This window comes from Embiotoca jacksoni, unplaced genomic scaffold (genome assembly GCF_022577435.1).
Source record: "Embiotoca jacksoni isolate LCO1_2020_lvr unplaced genomic scaffold, fEmbJac1.0.p SCAF_35, whole genome shotgun sequence".
NCBI classification, from domain to species: Eukaryota; Metazoa; Chordata; class Actinopteri; family Embiotocidae; genus Embiotoca; species Embiotoca jacksoni.
Genome location: NW_027185387.1, coordinates 3218416 through 3236096, shown reverse-complemented (window position 1 = coordinate 3236096; position 17681 = coordinate 3218416). Strand labels below are relative to the sequence as shown.

Sequence of the window (17681 nt, the reverse complement as noted above, 5' to 3'; positions counted from 1 at the left end):
TCACCGGTGCTACCCCCTTCCCCCCTCCCCCCGACTCCCGAGCAGACAGCAGTGTCAGATCGACGAGGAGCATGGGAGGTGCAACCCACACGCCAAGCAAACTCCTCCTATCTGACCTCCCACCTGGCAGCGGACAGGCACGGGGGCTCAGTGCAGGTATACACCCCTCACCTGATCGACCAACAGCCCCCACCCGATCTCCATGGAGTCAGATCTGTCTCATAGGATCCAATCTAAAATAAACAAACCCCTAAATGGGGCTTCCAAAGCAAAGGGAGAAAATACATTTAATGGAGAAATGCCCTTTTTATAGATACATTTTGAGTTGATTAGACTAGTTTTATACATAATTGAGGCAGAGATGTTTGTTTTATCTCAAAATAAGCATCTAATAATACTCGGGTGCCTCATACTCAAAATATTCAAGTGATCAACTCAAAATATTTTTAATATTTTAAACCAGAACATGCAGAAGAGATAAAGTTGCACTGTCAACCTGCCATTTTTATATTATAGCTCATATTTCCTGAATGTCATTGACTTTTCTAATAACTAATAAATATTTAATTGTAGATAACAGACTTTTTTTTTTTTTTACCAGATAAGGACATTTGTTTAGTCTTTTAGCCTCATGTGTGAGACAGATCTACAACCATATGACCTCCCCAACCCCTTTTACCCTTGGCTGGGAAATGTTATTTTTCTGCTCTACCATGTGCATGTCATCTGGTGCCACCCACCCCAGATGGTGAAAGTGTGATTTTAGCTTTTATAAACAGCAGCCCTGGTTTTGGCATTTATAGCTCCAATTCTCTCCTCATGACGCTTGGACATTCCTTGCAAGATCAAGAAGCCTTTTGCATGGCAGGATGACCTGGCTTAGCCAGCCGAGTGCATGCTTTTAAGTCATTTAAGGGTTGTTATGCTTAAAGGAACATTCTGGTGTAATTCTGACTCTTCTCCATCACTAAAGATTGTCCCCGTCTTCAAAAAGTTTTGTTTGCATAGGTGTGAAGTGTATGATTCCGTGAATCACTGCCTTTTCTATAAAATGCCATTCATGTTGAAATAGAGTGGAAAATTTAAAGTCTCCCAAATATTTAGTTTGTATCTCTCCCCCCCCCCTGTGAAAGTGATCGAATTTGGACCTGGTTTGCCCGGGCAGAAATGTGGCACTCTCCAGATGCAGAATGAGTTATGTAAAGTCAGAGAAACTGCTGCTGTGTGCAATATGGTGACCATGTGATCAACGGATAGAGCAGAGCTAATGCTAGCAGGCTTAGCAGTGACACTGTTGGCTTACAAAACACCATAAGCACCATGGCCTTAACTCATTCACACACAAAAAAGATAGTCAAAATAGTTTTATTTCTGCATGGAGTGATTATTATCCCTTCATGCAAACACAACATATTTATTTCTGTTACAGTAACTGTGTTACAGAATATTATAGAAGTATAAAGAATGTAAATGTCTTTTTTTTTATTCACATCACCTTGTCTGCTTTTTGAAGCGTGTTGAATCTGTGTTGAGCACACAGATGATGGTGATCTATAAGACTTTTTATCAACAGCTCCTGCAGACGTAGTGTTCAGCTGAGAGTAAACACCCTTCAGAATGGTTTTCTGGTATTTGTAGTCATTTTAAGGAAAGTGGAAAAGTCATTTCAAAAACGGTGTACTCCCTTTTATCAGGGCAACTGCATCTCTTTTTTTTTTCTACACGTTTTCAATGTGAATGGCAGTGAGTTGGGTGATTAGGCCGAGGTTTTCAAATGTTTGTACATATGCGGTCATGTGAAAAAATAAGGACATCCCATAGACGTTGTTGGCTTTTTTTTTTGACAAGCAACAATTTCGTCCTCTTTGAAACGGTGTCTGCAGATCAAAGTGATGTCCTCAAACAAATGACACGTGTTATCATATTTATTATTTAAATAAAGAAAAAAAACAGATCAATCATATGGAAAAAATAATTACATTCTCACTTTTATCACCCATTCAAAGCATTAAAATTTGAATCAGGAGTTCCAGATTAGTTGTCAATGATTAGAACCTTCTTATGAAGTGCCAGGAGGAACCGGTCTTATTTAATACCGCTGTCCTCTGGTGTCTGGTTTTCTTTGCTGTTGAAGTGTGTGGTGACATTATGCCAAGATCTAAAGAGGCTTTCAAATAAAGGTCGTGGGTCTGGCAAAGGATTTAAAAAGGTTTCCAAATTGTTTGAAATAAGTCAGTCTGTTGTAAAGAGGAAAAAAAAAAAATCATCTACTGTAGATTTCAAACGACTGCCAGTTTTCCCCAGCAAATTCAGGCAAAGAGCTCAGAAAGAGATGACACTAATCTGACCAGCATGGGGGGGGTATGGCAGGAAAAAGCCTTTGCTATGGAGCAAAACTGCAGTTTGCAGATGAACATGTAGCAAAAACACTAGATTAGCTCATATTTGAAAAATTATTGATTGAAAAAGCTAATTTTCCTTGCGTTGTTGTTCAAGTATATCAGCTTTATCTGCAGGCACTGTATCAAAGAGGATCAAATGTTTACTTGTCCAAATATGTCCAAAAAAAAGATGTCCATGGTATGTACATAGTTTTTCCACTAAACTGTGTGGTTACACATCAGCACACAAAAACACATTTTTACATTCATTTTGTCATGTCCTCTACGGGTCAATGGTACAACCATCTTTAACTGTTCTTTGCGTATTGTGATTTTATATGTGTCATCTAAACACGTTTTAAAGGTGTTGTTTGTCCATCTTTGTCATTCTGATTTTTAAATGTCTGTTTTATTTTTTTTTTACAATTGGCACATACTTTAAGCTGCAAAGCACATTTCAAAAGCCAGAAAATGATGTTTTTACCAACTGTAGACCATTTAGATATTTGTAAAAAAATATTTAGTAAAAGTATTTATTTACACTACATACACCTGAAATTGGATCACCGCATCTGGTGAAGTCATTTCTTTTGTCGTCAGGCGTGGTCACTTGCAAGCATTATTCCCTGCGCACCACATCTCTCTAGTTCACTGATATCGTTAGACATCTTCATTTGGGACTGACTCCAAGCTGTCGTTGCGACCACTGACAGACGGTGGTGCACGCTGGTAAAAACAACATGGATTGGCTATTGATACAAATGTGGCAGCCACTTGATATTTTCTTGCATTGTTCTTTCCTGCTGGGAAGCCCGCTTCCTCAAAATGAAACTTTTAAAACTGCCGTGATGTGGTAAAGTAACATTTCTGTGTTCCTCGTTAACCAGGGCAGCTTTCTGTCACCGCAGTGCTTGTTTCTTTCCTTCACCTCTGACCATCGTGTTACCATGAAACTGTGGGTTGGACTGCTACACACAAACACCAGTCGGGTGATCTGAAGTAACGCCAGTCTGTGCCGCAGGTGGTCAGTTCAACCAACGGGGAGCTGAACCCGGACGATCAGCTGGCCGTTCATTCCAACGCTCCGATCACAGCTCAGGCAGAGGTGGAGGTGGTCGACGAGGCCAAGTATGTGTCACGCACCCACCACGCCTCTTTTCCATGTCCATCTGTCGCTTCCTCTCTCTCTCTCTCTCTCTCTCTCTCCATCTCTCTCCATCTCTCTCTCTCTCGCCACTTTTTGCCACGGTGTGGAGTTGTGGCAGCTCCGACCTCCCAGCTGTCAGCCTGCTGCCGCCCCTCTTGTCCGCCTGACTGTGGGGTTTTGATCTCGACTGCTGCCCGTCTCTGTGCGTGTCCTCTCAGCCCGATTCTTTTCCGAGAAAGAAAGCCGATGCAGATGAACTAATTCATCTCATCATACCACTGACGTAGGCCACTGAGGACGCAGCCTCGTTGTCCTTAAAGAAAGACCCCACTGTTGATCTTACATGACCGTCGCGTCTCGAACAGCCCCCATAAGTATCTATGCAGAGCAGAACCAGCAGTGCGTTGTGCCGGCAGACAACTGCGATCACGCCGACTCGCCACGTGGTCAACGCATTTTAAGATTATGTACATGATGTCATTTACATGCAACGGTCACTTCTTTCTCTCCAAGACGTGGCCTGAAAAACACAGCAACCCCCCCCCCCCCCCCCCCCCCCGTCGTTGGCATCGGTTTTGTTCAGTTTGTCTGAGAGCTGGTACCAGATATCGGTGCCAGTTTTCAGCACCAGTAGCTGAAATGATGCAATGCTGCACGGCTGGCCGCCCACTGTGAAAAAACTGTGCTGCAAGCTGGATGTCACATGGTTCAGCTGACTGAGAAGAGCTGAGACACACAGCTGAGACAAAACATATCTTAACGTTATTAATTCCAGATTCTTTCTTTGTAATTTGAGTCCCAAGACGTCCCTACAGACTTACAAACTTTTTAGATTTGAGATTTTTAGTTGGTGAAATATATGTTTTGAAATTTTATTTCACACTTCTTAAGAGCAAAATATATACATGTAGGAGTATAATTCTCAAAATATATCAGTTGTAGGTTCTTTAAAGAATAATATAAAAAAAAAAAATGTGATAGGTCTCTGTTAATAAAAGTGCTTTACTGACTTGCTCTTGTCTGACCAAAACATTATTCCAGGAGCGCACGCAGGAAGTAAACAAATCTGGTCATAAGACCTTTCACAGTAGTCATATGGCATTGATAGACTTTAATCAAAACAATATTATTTCATTTACAAGTTCAATTTCTCAAAAAAAAAAAAACAATAACTCTTTTAGGAGTTCCAGAAACTCGAGGTCACACCGGTGGGATTAAACACGAGAAAATAAACATTTTGCACTTGAAATTTTAGGTTGTTAGTTTATTTTAATAAAAAAAAAAATTTGGATAAAAGTTCAAACATAAACACAGTAGCGAGCATTTCAAAATGACACTTTATTTGAGGCGATCATTTCATTTCAAGACTCCACTTTGATCGAAGGATCTGACGGTTGTGATTTGAGCCAGTCAGCATTGTAACCACACAGGACCGCAGTCGTAGGTCAGAACAGAGATTCCCTGTTTATAGTCCGCAGTGGCGGCGTATGAGATAATGGAGCACAATAAGAAATAGTAACTTTATTTATGTAGCACGCTTCATACAACGATTGCAGCTCGGTGCTTCACATGCAAATGACAAAGTCAGGACAACCAGACAAAGTCAAATAAAGGACCGATGAGAGCAGAGGAAATCTGAGTATACAGATAAATCAATAAAAGGCCGTTAAAAACAGGACTGATGAAATGTCTCTCTGTACAGATGTGCTTTTTACCCGTTTTATAAAAACCATCCCGTCAGTTGGCCCGTCTGACACGCGTTGGTAAAAAAAAACCTGCCCGAATCTTTGCGAAATTATCGGACATGAACAATTTAAACAGTTTGGTTAATTTTACTGAGTGTTCAATTCAAAGCTTTTCACAATCAAAATCAGTGGCCGGGTGGCCATCATTGGGCCAGCTGAGCATTAACATATGTATAGAAATATCGATACCAAAGCAAAATTAACTCATTTTTCTTAAATCTTAAAGTAGGTGTTAAATTTCATCCTGTATCATTGTAATAATAATAAATAAAAAAATAAATAATTAAAAAATGATTTGAAGCTTTTACATCTACCCTCATACATTCTGCATATCTTGATTGAGATGATCCATTCAGCCCTGTTAGTTATTGCAATTCCTTATATTGGAGGGATTAACTATGAACCATCTTCCCCTCCATCAAAGGCACAGTAAAAAAAAAAAAAAAAGATTCGCTGCTTCTCGTCTCCTCGAGTCTCCCAGCAGTTTATTCTCTTTAATCTGCACTCGCTTCTATTTCTGCCCGGATGACAGGACTTCCTGCTGTTGTCTCCGTTCTCATAATTGTTTGATATGATGATCGGCGTGTTCGCTGCCAGTCTCTTTGATACCTCGTCAAACAAGATTTTGGTTTGATACGAGAACACGGAGCGATGAATGCAAATGCAAATCTGATGCAATTTAATGAATGTTTTGCCATTTGACGGATTATGAGATGTAACCGTGTTGAATTATATATGGGTGGCTTTTCATCGTTTTATCAACATTTTGATGAACAATAGCAAATTCAACAAATCAAATGTCTGTGCAGGACCAGTTTAAAGTTTTAGTTTCCATCAGTGAGGCTTCAATGGAAAACATTTTTAAAACTCATTATCTGTACATGTGTGCAAAGTCCATCAGATTTTTAGCAGTAGCAGCTGTACACTACTTTTCTACGCGCGCTTCATAGAGAACATTTTCCTATATTTATAAGATACAAGTTTCCGAGTTTAAATTTAGTCGACTTGTACGTGATTGTTTACCAAGTGGATATTTACGTAGCTCTAAATAACTCGGGGTTCATCATATAACCTCTCTCCCGCAGCTGTATGAAAAGGTTTTGGCACCATTGAGCAAATTACATGTAAAGGCACAAATGTTTAATGCACTTTTTATTTTGTGAATTTTATCTTGACGTATTAAGGAAAAAAAAAAAAAATCTTCCCAGTAATTGTAATCAGCAGGAGGACCGCGAACTCTGAAACACAAATTACAGCCCATGATATTACAGATATTGCCGCCGATTCACTTTTGATGACTAAAGTTGACTTGCCTCGTGCAGCTGGATTTACTAAATCAACCTGTTTTTATTTACTAAGAGCTTAGAAAGGACTAAAAGCATGAAATTAGTGATGGCTGTGATCAACCCACAACCCAATCTTGCACTTACTTCTGTTGCCGTCCACGTTTTCACAAAAGTAGAAAATAAAAATGGTTTGATTGATTTTTGAAGAAGCAGCTGAGGAGCCTTAAAGGCGCATTGTTATTGTAACCGTAACGCATCACGCAGCGTGTTTTGGTGTCGTCCTCGTTCCCAGAGTCGATGCGCCGCAGCTGTTTCTGTAATCTTTCCTCCCTTTAACCTCTCGGTCTCTCCCTCACCGTGTCCCGCCCCGTTGTCCCGTCAGGTGTGTTTTGTGTGCATGCTTTGTGTGGCATGAGCCCAGTCCCATCATCTCGGCCTCGCTGTATTAATCTATCTTTCTTTTCTCTTTACGCTCTTTCCTCTCTTCTTCTTCTTCTTCTGTAGCTGCGTGAAAATGCTCAACCTGTGGTGAGTCCCTCTCTGCTCGTCCACATCAGACTCATGGGACAGGGAGTGGACCGGCCTAGGCTGGGCCCGGTGCAGTTGATATTTACCAAATTTAACCAAGCTCTCGCCGGTACGGTAGTGCCACATACCCCACGAGAACTCTGGGGGCTGTAGCCTCTACCAAGGCTCTGGCCTTTCGTACTTTTTGATGTTGATAAGTGACAGATGAGTAAAGAAGACTGTAAACTGTGCTGCTGAACTAAATTAAACTTGAGGGCCGAAGGAATAAGCTACAAGGACTTTGAAGTTAAGTAAATTATATTTTTGTGTGCCCCTGTAGTATTATTATATATTATGTCGTAATACGACTCCTTCTCGGCAGCGCATTTGGCTTCGGATCAAAGGTCTTTAAACTCTTGTTGCATGGTGCGCCATTATTCTTTATCAGTGAATTAATCTGAGAGAACCCAGTCACTGTCCTATGTCTTGATCCACAGCTTTTTTTTTTTTTTTCCTTGTCTTTGTATGTTTTTATTAACCATTCAGGCTCACCATGTCCCCGTGCTCTCTGTGTGCACTGCTCCATTTATATATTTATTTATGTTTTGCATAGGAGAAATATTACCTTCAGGTTCACTGCAGCCACTTTGGAGTTGCGGCCCTCTGCCATTTGTCTATTAAAATGGTGGGAGGTGAATAAGTATGCAAACCACCGGGGCGGACGGCAAGCGCACCCATCCTGTCCTTTGACGCCCTAAGATCATTCCCAAAACAAAAACAAAAAAAAAAACATCTGCCTCGATTCGGAGAACTCAAATTTAAGCTCCCGTGATACTGAACACGCTGATTTAAGCAGCCCGCTTTGTGTTTGTCGTTTCTTTTGCTTCATCCGACGCCTCCCTCGTCTACGTATTGATTTCACGTCCGTCTCATTCTGCAGGTGCTGCTGTTTCTTCAAGCGAAAACGGAAGAAGAACGCGCCGAGGCACAAATGATCACCGCCGCGCCAGCCTGAAAACCTTCCAAGCGTCCGGCTCAGTCGATTGTGATTTCAGAAATCAATAAGGTCCCTTTCAGAATAAAAGAAGGGAGTCCACGGCAAGATCTTGATTGAATTGTTCTTTGTTGGGACAAGTTATAAAACGGTTTGCGGAGATGTACGAGACGCTCGTGTCTTGTGATGGGAGTCCTTTTTTATTTGTGATTTTTTTTTTTTTCCCTCTGCCGAGACGTGTGGGGATGTTTTGCAGGTCAGTGGGCCAAACGGAACCTTTTTGATGGAACTTTACAGAGGATCTTTTTCCTTTTCTTTTTTTTTTTTTTTCCTCTCTTCCCACGACATCCAGCATTTGTACTTTTCTCTCATTATTTTTGGTCTATTTTTGCTCCCGTTTCTCCCCTGTGGTATCGCAAAGGAAGAGACGGATCCTCGTGTGGAAGATTCAACCTGTCTCGTACTATAATTTCTGGTTCACTCACGAGATGATATTTTTGTTTCCCCCTCCCCGCCCCCCTCTGTCAAGTCCCAGTTCAATGTGGTTTGCCCCTCGTTAGTTTTTGCGAATTCATTTTGACACAAAGCCCCCCCTTTTTTGGTCACTCCCGACGTGGGGCTGAATGTAAACTTGGAAAATGGAGGAGCCAAGAGTGTAACTGCCTATATCCACCGACAGGCACAAAGAGCATCAGTCTGCCGTTTGGCCCCTGCACTTTTTTTTCCCTCCAAAGAGGTCGACCCCCGGCGCCGGGACCCGGGGCCCGAGAGAACCGAAGACCACGGACGCCTCCTGCACTGTGTTCTCTGAGGACGACTTCTGCTCGCGCTGCTTGGTTAAAGCACTCCCCTTAACCACGCTGCAGTCACAGTACACTACAAGTCTCTTTCGACTCCTGCAGTTTCGCCCCGTGTTGTCTTCGTCACGACGAGCGGCAACCTGACATTTGTACACGGGGCTGAAAAAAAAAAAAAAAAAAAATTTAAAATTGCTATTTATGCTATTTATCTCTTGGTCGCCGCCAGTTTTCCTACTAATTCTAAAACATACACACTGAATGTATGGACAGAAAAGTAAATGACTTTGGACCATTTATATAATCTGTCATGTGCATGGGAAGGAAATTGCAGTTGGGGAGTTAAGACCAATGTTTAAAAAAAAAAATTTAAAAAAAAAAAAAAAAAAAGAAAAAAAACAAACAAAAAACAAAAGAAGTGAGACCAAAACTTAAGTGGGTTCAGAGGGGTCTTAAATGTTCCCGATAACGGACTCGACACCAGTGGACGTTGGGGGGGACGTCGCTTTGGAGCGACGAGAGAAACTGGCGCGATTGTGCTTTGGAGAATCACAGCCTCTGTAATGCTTCTGTCCAATGCCTTAACCCCAACAAAACCAACCGACTGACCACCGCATCACATCACCAGTTGGACAACACGTTGGCAGCCTGGCGATTTGCGAGTTTTGCAGCGCATCATTTCCGGGAGGGGGTCGTCTGTATAGTGAAGCCCAAAGTTGCGGATTGTTCCCAGCCGGTATCAGAGCAGTGAAAGACGTTCCTTTCCCCTTGTTAACACACTGAAGATGTATTCCCAAGCAAGCAACGCCAAACGGGTGGTTTGGCGTAATAATGTGCGATGGTGTTAAAGACGCGCCCCCCCCCCCCTCTCCCCCCCTCCTCCCCCTGCGTGTCGGGCCTGGAGACCCCTTGTGCTGCAGAGCGTGGTTTGGACGGCCGCTGAAACCTCGGTCCCTCTCCTCGGAGCGGGGAGACGAAACCTAACGTCGGCGTGAGGGAGGGCGGAGAAGTGTCCGTACCATTTTGTTTTTGTCGTTTTAATTTCGTGTCATGGAGGACTGCCTTGAAACAAAAATCCTCGATATGTCACCTCGCCTATCCTCCGAAACAGAAAGTGAATTACCGTACATAGGTGTTTTATTTTTTTATTTTACATCTAATGCTAATGTGAATTTGTTGAATGCAATTTTTTTTTGTTTTTGTTTTTGTTTGTTTTTCATTCCAAATAGCCATGGTTTTACGGGGAAAGAGAGGGTAAACAAAAGCTCGACACCATGACTGCACTACATTTGTTGACCCCGGCTCTCCCTGGCAAAACCCTGCCTTCTTAATACTGTACTTTAAATGTGCTTATTACTTTAATTGTAGCTGCCTCGTGTGCTAGGCCTTCCCTATAGGGTGCAGGGAATACACTTTAATTTGTTCTTCTTCTTTCTTTTTTTTTTTTTTTTTAATCCCCCGCCCACCCATTTGTTTTGTGCCATGACACCCTTCTTCTCTCTTCACACACACACACACACACACACACACACACACACACACACACGCATATATGCATATGCAAGTCCAGGATGAATCAGCTCCCAGCGGAGTGTTGGATTGGACCTGCTGCTCCATCATCTTCAGAAGTACAATGTTGTAGATGTTGCAAATTTATCCAATGAATCAGTATGTAAACCTGCTTGTTATGTGTATTTACACTGTATAGCTTTTGGTTTCTTTTTACCCCCGCTCCCCCTCCGACATGTCACTTAATCCGGGGGTCTAACTTATTGTGTTATCGAAAGTACTTGAATATGAAAATCTACGGGACCTTTTTCTTGTTTGTTTGGTTGTTTTTTTTTTTGTTTTTTTTTTCTGTCGTTACCATAGTAATTCCACACAAAAGGATTTTGAGGGGAATGGTGGGAAAACAGGCTATTTGAATGACAGGTATTCATTTCTGTGAGATCGTCTTAGTGCCTCTTGAGTGTGTGTGGGACGGGTGGAGCTCGTGGGACTCGCCTGTTGGGAGTCCCGTGCCGGCCGGCGTGAACGACCGGATGAGGTCGTTGTTTCCACCCAGGCGACGAGCAGTTCGATGTCGGAGGTTAAAATCGTGTTTCGGTCTCTGCGAAACGTTCTCCGTGATGTGTTTTGATCTGGTGTCTGCGAAATCTTTCTTTTTATCTTTTTTTGTTGGTTTTTGTTTTTTTTGGTCCAGACACCAAACCTGTGACATCAGCCGCCTGCGATTCTCCTCGAAGCCTCAGTGGCGGCCGGACTGTTTCGTTCCAGTTACCTGAGGAGGAAAAAAAACAAAGCTGAAAGTATTCTTTGTAGTGAGATGGATATCAAGACAATATAGCCTTCAATGTTCCCCCACCGAATTCCCCGAGTGCCATTCCTGAGACTACTACTAGCCCATGCCTTTTACCTGTGCCGGGAAAATATGAAGCTGAATGTTTGTTTTTGTTTTTTTTTTTAGGGGGGGGGGGAGAGTTTGTTTTGACCATCGCGTTCCACCTCGTGTCCTCGACGTGTGTCCGCTTGTCATTTAGAAGAAAAAAAAAAAAAAAAAAAACGTGGCTCGGTACCGGGAAGTGACGACATCGCCATCTTTGCAACATCTGCTCCTTCCTCAAAACTCGTGGCTCGTTAGCTCGCTGCTGCGACGGTAGATATGGAAATATCACTCTGATGTATTTACTTTTTTGTTTTTGTTTTTACTCCGTGTGACTTGTATCTGCATGGCTTACCTGGAGAGACGGGACTTTCCTCACCCGCGGGGCTCGTATGCTGTTGGGTCAAGCGAGACGTTTTATGGCTTCCGGTCCTCGTGTTAAAATGCGTTCTTCACGTCTCCCCCGCGGCGCATTTCACTTCAGTTCGGTCGTCTCCGGCGCCGGTCACTCCTCCGGCCGGACTTGTGCGTTGTTTTTATGGCTGCGGTCGTGTGCGACTCATCCCTGCGTGTCAGAGCCGCGTCAAATCGAAGCAAAGGGACGGTCGTCGGTGTGAATGAATGGCTTTAGGTTCTTTTTGGGTTCTCTGGCACTTTTTCCTTGTTGCTGTACTGTAGAGTTGTGTTGGATTTACTGTATATTTTTCTTTGAGGGGAAGGTTGAGGGTGACATTTACTGCAATATTGTGATGATTATTTGAACTGTAAATTGTACAGAGTTCACAATTGTAGTCTTTGTTTTCTGTTGGGAATCCATATAAAAGATGAATTCTTTGATTTTTCTTTTTTTTTTTTCCTCAGTCTGTGGAAAATCTAATTGTACAGCTCCAAGAGTTTATCCTCCCCTCAGCAGTTTTTTTTTTGTTGTTGTTGTTTTTTTTGTTTTGTTTTTGTTTTTTTTTAGAGCTATGATTAAGAGAAATCTTAAAACTGTAAATAAATATTATTGTGTTGAAATATGAATGTCACTTCAAAAATGTATTTGAATGAGTTAGTCAAGGGCTTCAAGAATGAAGGACCCACATTTCTTCTTTTTATGGTTTCATATTTTTAATTTGCAGAAAGGGTAAAGGTCCTTTTTTATCTGAGATGCCTATGTTTTTTTTTTGTTGTTTTTTTTTTCCTCCTTGGATTCATATAATACAATATGTCACACATGAACCTTATAAAAATCACTTTTTATTCCCTCCACACCTAAAGGGAAACTCCAGTTTGCACCCTTTTTTATGTAAAATAAAAGATCTCTCCACCTTGTGGGAACGTCTTGTGTGATGATTTTGTTCCAACTGAATCAGGGACTTTATTCTGCTTTTTAATTCAGTAGAAAATGCAAATATTGTAGATGACGGATCAAAAACAAAACCCGTTGACAGTCGTGTACGTGAGGGAATACGTATAAACTGGGGAGAAAAGGGGGCTCTGCAGGTTCTGCCTTTTTTTTTTTTTTTTTAATACAGTGGGGCAAAAAAGTATTTAGTCAGCCACCAATTGTGCAAGTTCTCCCACTTAAAAAGATGAGAGACGCCTGTAATTTTCATCACAGGTACACTTCAACTATGAGACACAGAATGGGGAGAAAGAATCCAGGAAATCACATTGTAGGATTTTTAATGAATTAATTGGTAAATTCCTCGGTAAAATAAGTATTTGGTCACCTACAAACAAGCAAGATTTCTGGCTCTCACAGACCTGTAACGTCTTCTTTAAGAGGCTCCTCTGTCCTCCACTCGTTACCTGTATTAATGGCACCTGTTTGAACTTGTTATCAGTATAAAAGACACCTGTCCACAACCTCAAACAGTCACACTCCAAACTCCACTATGGCCAAGACCAAAGAGCTGTCAAAGGACACCAGAAACAAAATTGTAGACCTGCACCAGGCTGGGAAGACTGAATCTGCAATAGGTAAGCAGCTTGGTGTGAAGAAATCAACTGTGGGAGCAATTATTAGAAAATGGAAGACGTACAAGACCACTGATAATCTCCCTCGATCTGGGGCTCCACGCAAGATCTCACCCCGTGGGGCCAAAATGATCACAAGAACGGTGAACAAAAATCCCAGAACCACACGGGGGGACCTAGTGAATGACCTGCAGAGAGCTGGGACCAAAGTAACAAAGGCTACCATCAGTAACACACTACGCCGCCAGGGACTCAAATCCTGCAGTGCCAGACGTGTCCCCCTGCTTAAGCCATTACATGTCCAGGCCCGCCTGAAGTTTGCTAGAGAGCATTTGGATGATCCAGAAGAGGATTGGGAGAATGTCATATGGTCAGATGAAACCAAAATAGAACTTTTTGGTTAAAACTCAACTCGTCGTGTTTGGAGGAGAAAGAATGCCGAGTTGCATCCAAAGAACACCATACCTACTGTGAAGCATGGGGGTGGAAACATCATGCTTTGGGGCTGTTTTTCTGCAAGGGGACCAGGACGACTGATCCGTGTAAAGGAAAGAATGAATGGGGCCATGTATCGTGAGATTTTGAGTGAAAACCTCCTTCCATCAGCAAGGGCATTGAAGATGAAACGTGGCTGGGTCTTTCAGCATGACAATGATCCCAAACACACCGCCCGGGCAACGAAGGAGTGGCTTCGTAAGAAGCATTTCAAGGTCCTGGAGTGGCCGAGCCAGTCTCCAGATCCCAACCCCATAGAAAATCTGTGGAGGGAGTTGAAAGTCCGTGTTGCCCAGCGACAGCCCCAAAACATCACTGCTCTAGAGGAGGTCTGCATGGAGGAATGGGCCAAAATACCAGCAACAGTGTGTGAAAAACTTGTGAAGACTTACAGAAAACGTTTGACCTCTGTCATTGCCAACAAAGGGTATATAACAAAGTATTGAGATGAACTTTTGTTATTGACCAAATACTTATTTTCCACCATAATTTGCAAATATATTCATTAAAAATCAGACAATGTGATTTCCTGGATTCTTTCCCCCCCATCCTGTCTCTCATAGTTGAAGTGTACCGATGATTAAAATTACAGGCATCTCTCATCTTTTTAAGTGGGAGAACTTTCACAATTGGTGGCTGACTAAATACTTTTTTGCCCCACTGTATGTATATGTGAAGTTTCTTAACGTGAACTTGAGTTTTTCTCTCTTCCAACACGACATGTCATGAAAGATAACATTAGTGGTTACAGTACGTTATTATAGGAGATCGTTGCAGGAGAACTTGGTGTTGGAAGTCATTTGACATGAATGGGGCAGTTTGCTCTGAAAGACTTCAAAGTGTTCAGGGTTCAATTTTTTTAAAGTAAAGTGACACGTTCAATGTAAAATGTGTTGTCAAAATTTAAGATTTGCATTTGTCACATTTGATCATGCTTTTTTTTAGATGAAAGTAGCGGCCCGCTTGACACCGGTTACACACGGCATATGGAGAATACGTTTTTACAAGTTAGAAGTTAAATATTATTATTCCGGCCCGTGTTTTGTTTTTAATTATATAATTTACCTCTAATAGAGTTATCTTGTGACCCTTTTGGGTAGGTCTGACCACCAGGTTGAGAACTGTTGACCTAATAAGTACAGACAAATATTTTCAAAATCAACAATCATCACAGGTTATAAAAAAAAAAAATCCCATTGAACTGCATTTAAAAAAAAAAAAAAAAAAAATTTTTTTAAATATAATTCTCGTAATTATGAAACGTAAATATTTACAAACGTTGTTTCTTTTTTTGAATGAAAAGCGCTTCTGTAGTCCTGAAAGAGAAACCCGTTCACAACAGTTGTGTTCGTCCGGCGTGCTGTTCTCTCCTCCCGCCGCTAGTTGGCGGCGTTTGACCCGCAGCGCAGCCCGAAAACGATAAACTTCCGGGTTTGGCCCGCCGGCGCTTTCTCTTCCGCCGGTCTGAACCAACATGGTGGGTACGATCAAAACATTTCGCCTCGGCCGGCGCTCACAATCCGCCTCAATCCTCACCGCCTGTCGGCCCAACAAGCGGCTGGAAGCATCCGGCTGCACACACGAACGACACACGCATTTCTAAACGCTGGATTTTGACGCAGTTTGCTGGATTTAAATATATATATACAAAACAAACAAACAACAACAACACACGAGTAGCTGTTCCCGCGAACTAACCGGGCTCAGACGGTCTCCGGTGCTTTCTGCCCGTTTATATTTGTTTACTCTTCTTTTTCCACGTCTGACCCCGAGTTTGTGTCGGTGAGTTAATTCACCTCCGTTTAAACCGTCTTTACGGTTGTTGTTGTTGTTCGGTCGGACATGAGGTCAAAGGTCACCCGCCGCAGGCCTCGGGATTATTAATGAAACCGTTTTATTTACACACACGTTTAAATGAACAGCTACGTTTTCTATTATGTTGGAATTAAAATGCTTTTACATGTAATTTTAGTATAAAAACAAACAATTACAGCTCTTCTGCTTCTCACTGACTCCTTTTATATGTTTCGTCGGTTTGACGATTAGAAAGCTTTGAAAATATCGTCCGGTATTAAAAAGTTCTTCGATGTGAGTTCTTTAGAAACTAAAGTAAAACACAACCTGGTGGTTGTCGTGAATTAATGCGCTCGGACGAGGGAGAAAAACTCACATGGGATGTTTTTGTTTGAGCTGAAGAGTCTCTTTCTGTTTTGTTTTGTTTTGTTTTGTTTTGTTTGTTTGTTTGTTTCCCTTTCAGGGTCGCGTCAGGACCAAGACAGTGAAGAAGGCCGCCCGGGTCATCATCGAGAAGTACTACACCCGCCTGGGCAACGACTTCCACGTGAACAAGAGGGTGTGCGAGGAGATCGCCATCATCCCCAGCAAGCCGCTGCGCAACAAAATTGCCGGGTGAGCGGGAACCCGTTTATTTACGTAGAAAACAAACAAAACCGTCATCGGCCGTCGGAAACGCTCGTTTGTTTTATGGGTTGTTGTTGTTGTTGTTTTTTTTTTTAAAGTTCACGATACGGATTTACTTTCCAAAAATAACAAACCGTCAAAAACTGTGACGAACGAAGTGTCTCTGAACGATCAGCTCGACGCGGCGGATTAACGCGGGAAACGTTTGTTTGTTTGTTTGTTTGTTTGTTTGTTTTTCGTTTTCCCACCTGTCCCGTCAGGTACGTGACGCACCTGATGAAGCGCATCCAGCGAGGTCCCGTCAGAGGAATCTCCATCAAGCTGCAGGAGGAGGAGAGAGAGAGGAGGGACAACTACGTCCCGGAGGTCTGTCCGCTCGCTCGCTCGCTCTTCGTCCCGCCCGGGACTTCGTCCCGTGACGAGCTTCCCGGCAGCTGATTTGTGGCTTCTCCTCCCTGCAGGTTTCTGCTCTGGACCAGGAGCTCATCGAGGTCGACCCCGACACCAAGGACATGCTGAAGATGCTGGTGAGCGCAAGTTCTAACGCGCTGCTGCTTGTTGTTGTTTACCGTCGGATAGTTTCGCGTTGGTTCTGGTTCTGGTTCTGGTTCTGCACACGGAAATTAAAAGTCCTTCTGACATCTCGCGCGGCAGCCGCTGACTTATTATTTGTCGCAAGTGAGCTTCATTGGTTCAGAAATAACGGCGCTCGGATAAAAACAAAAACTTCTAATTAATAACTGAATAGTTTTGATTAAAAAAAAAAAACAGGCATGTTGCAGAGAAATTTATCGTACGGACGACGGCTGTTTAATTTAAATAACGTAGCAGACATTAATTGATTTGCGCCTGTCGGACGTCCGTGTAAAAAAAACAAAAAAAACTGCTCTCTTTAACGAACCTGTTTTTTTTTGTTTTTTTTTTAGATTGCTGCTTTAATTTCTTTACAGGACATCGTGTGGATTAACTGTCATGAGATTTTATTATAGAAGCTATTATCAAAGCAGCTTTTCAGATTTTCCCGGATAGAAAGAAATAACTTGATTAATATTCCTGAACATCTAAATAACGACCTTTTCTTCCCGCTGTAGGAATTCGGCGGCCTTTCCAACCTTCAAGTCACTCAGCCGACCATCGGGATGAACTTCAAGACACCTCGCGGACTGTGAAATCTCTCCTGCAAAACTTTTGGAATAAACGTATCATTATTTGCAATGGTCCTTTTTTTTTGTTTGTTTTCTTTACCCAGGAAATGAAAAAAAAGTCATAGTTTGGTCTAAAATATGACAAAAAAAATCATACTGTAGCATGTCGTTCAAAAATACGACAAAAAAGTCAAACTATAGTATGTCATTCGAAATATGACAAAAATAGTCACTGTATCATGTCCTCAAAAGCATACAAGAAAGCCATATGTTCACAGTTACAGTGGTGTAGTGGTTAGTGACAGTGCTTCTCAGTGAGAAGGTTGTTGGTTCAATTCCTGCTGAACACAAAAATATTTCATGTTAAAATTATGACAAAAAAGTCATACAATAGTTTGGTCTAAAATATGACAATATT

The 17681-nt window shown here is 42.1% G+C and overlaps 2 protein-coding genes across 8 annotated transcripts in view; both read left to right on the top strand.

Moving 5' to 3' along the window:
- The window catches only part of csnk1g1 (casein kinase 1, gamma 1), a 33903-nt gene extending 21349 nt beyond the window's left edge, over positions 1-12554 (top strand). For 2 of the 7 annotated variants that reach the window (XM_069165607.1, XM_069165608.1), the window contains exons 11-12: positions 46-156; positions 3403-4066. In XM_069165607.1, the coding sequence (XP_069021708.1) occupies positions 46-156; positions 3403-3789 (498 nt within the window). In that variant the 3' untranslated portion in view covers positions 3790-4066. Of the gene's footprint in view, positions 1-45; positions 157-3402; positions 4067-7063; positions 7088-8006 lie in introns of those variants that run through there. The other 5 variants (XM_069165611.1, XM_069165613.1, XM_069165612.1 and 2 more) reach the window with 5 other exon arrangements.
- Positions 12555-15133: 2579 nt separating this feature from the next.
- On the top strand, positions 15134-17338 carry rps17 (ribosomal protein S17). The gene is made up of 5 exons (XM_069165736.1): positions 15134-15174; positions 15955-16106; positions 16379-16484; positions 16580-16645; positions 17210-17338. The coding sequence occupies exons 1-5, from the start codon at positions 15172-15174 to the stop codon at positions 17285-17287; spliced, it is 405 nt and encodes a 134-aa protein (XP_069021837.1). The 5' UTR covers positions 15134-15171; the 3' UTR covers positions 17288-17338.
- The last annotated feature ends 343 nt before the right edge of the window (positions 17339-17681 follow it).

Bases quoted from the DNA above. Each gene is read 5' to 3' on its own strand.
- rps17 (XM_069165736.1), top strand. The intron at 16,107-16,378 runs GTGAGCGGGAAC...CTGTCCCGTCAG, and splicing joins CTGCGCAACAAAATTGCCGG to GTACGTGACGCACCTGATGA. The intron at 16,646-17,209 runs GTGAGCGCAAGT...TTCCCGCTGTAG, and splicing joins AGGACATGCTGAAGATGCTG to GAATTCGGCGGCCTTTCCAA.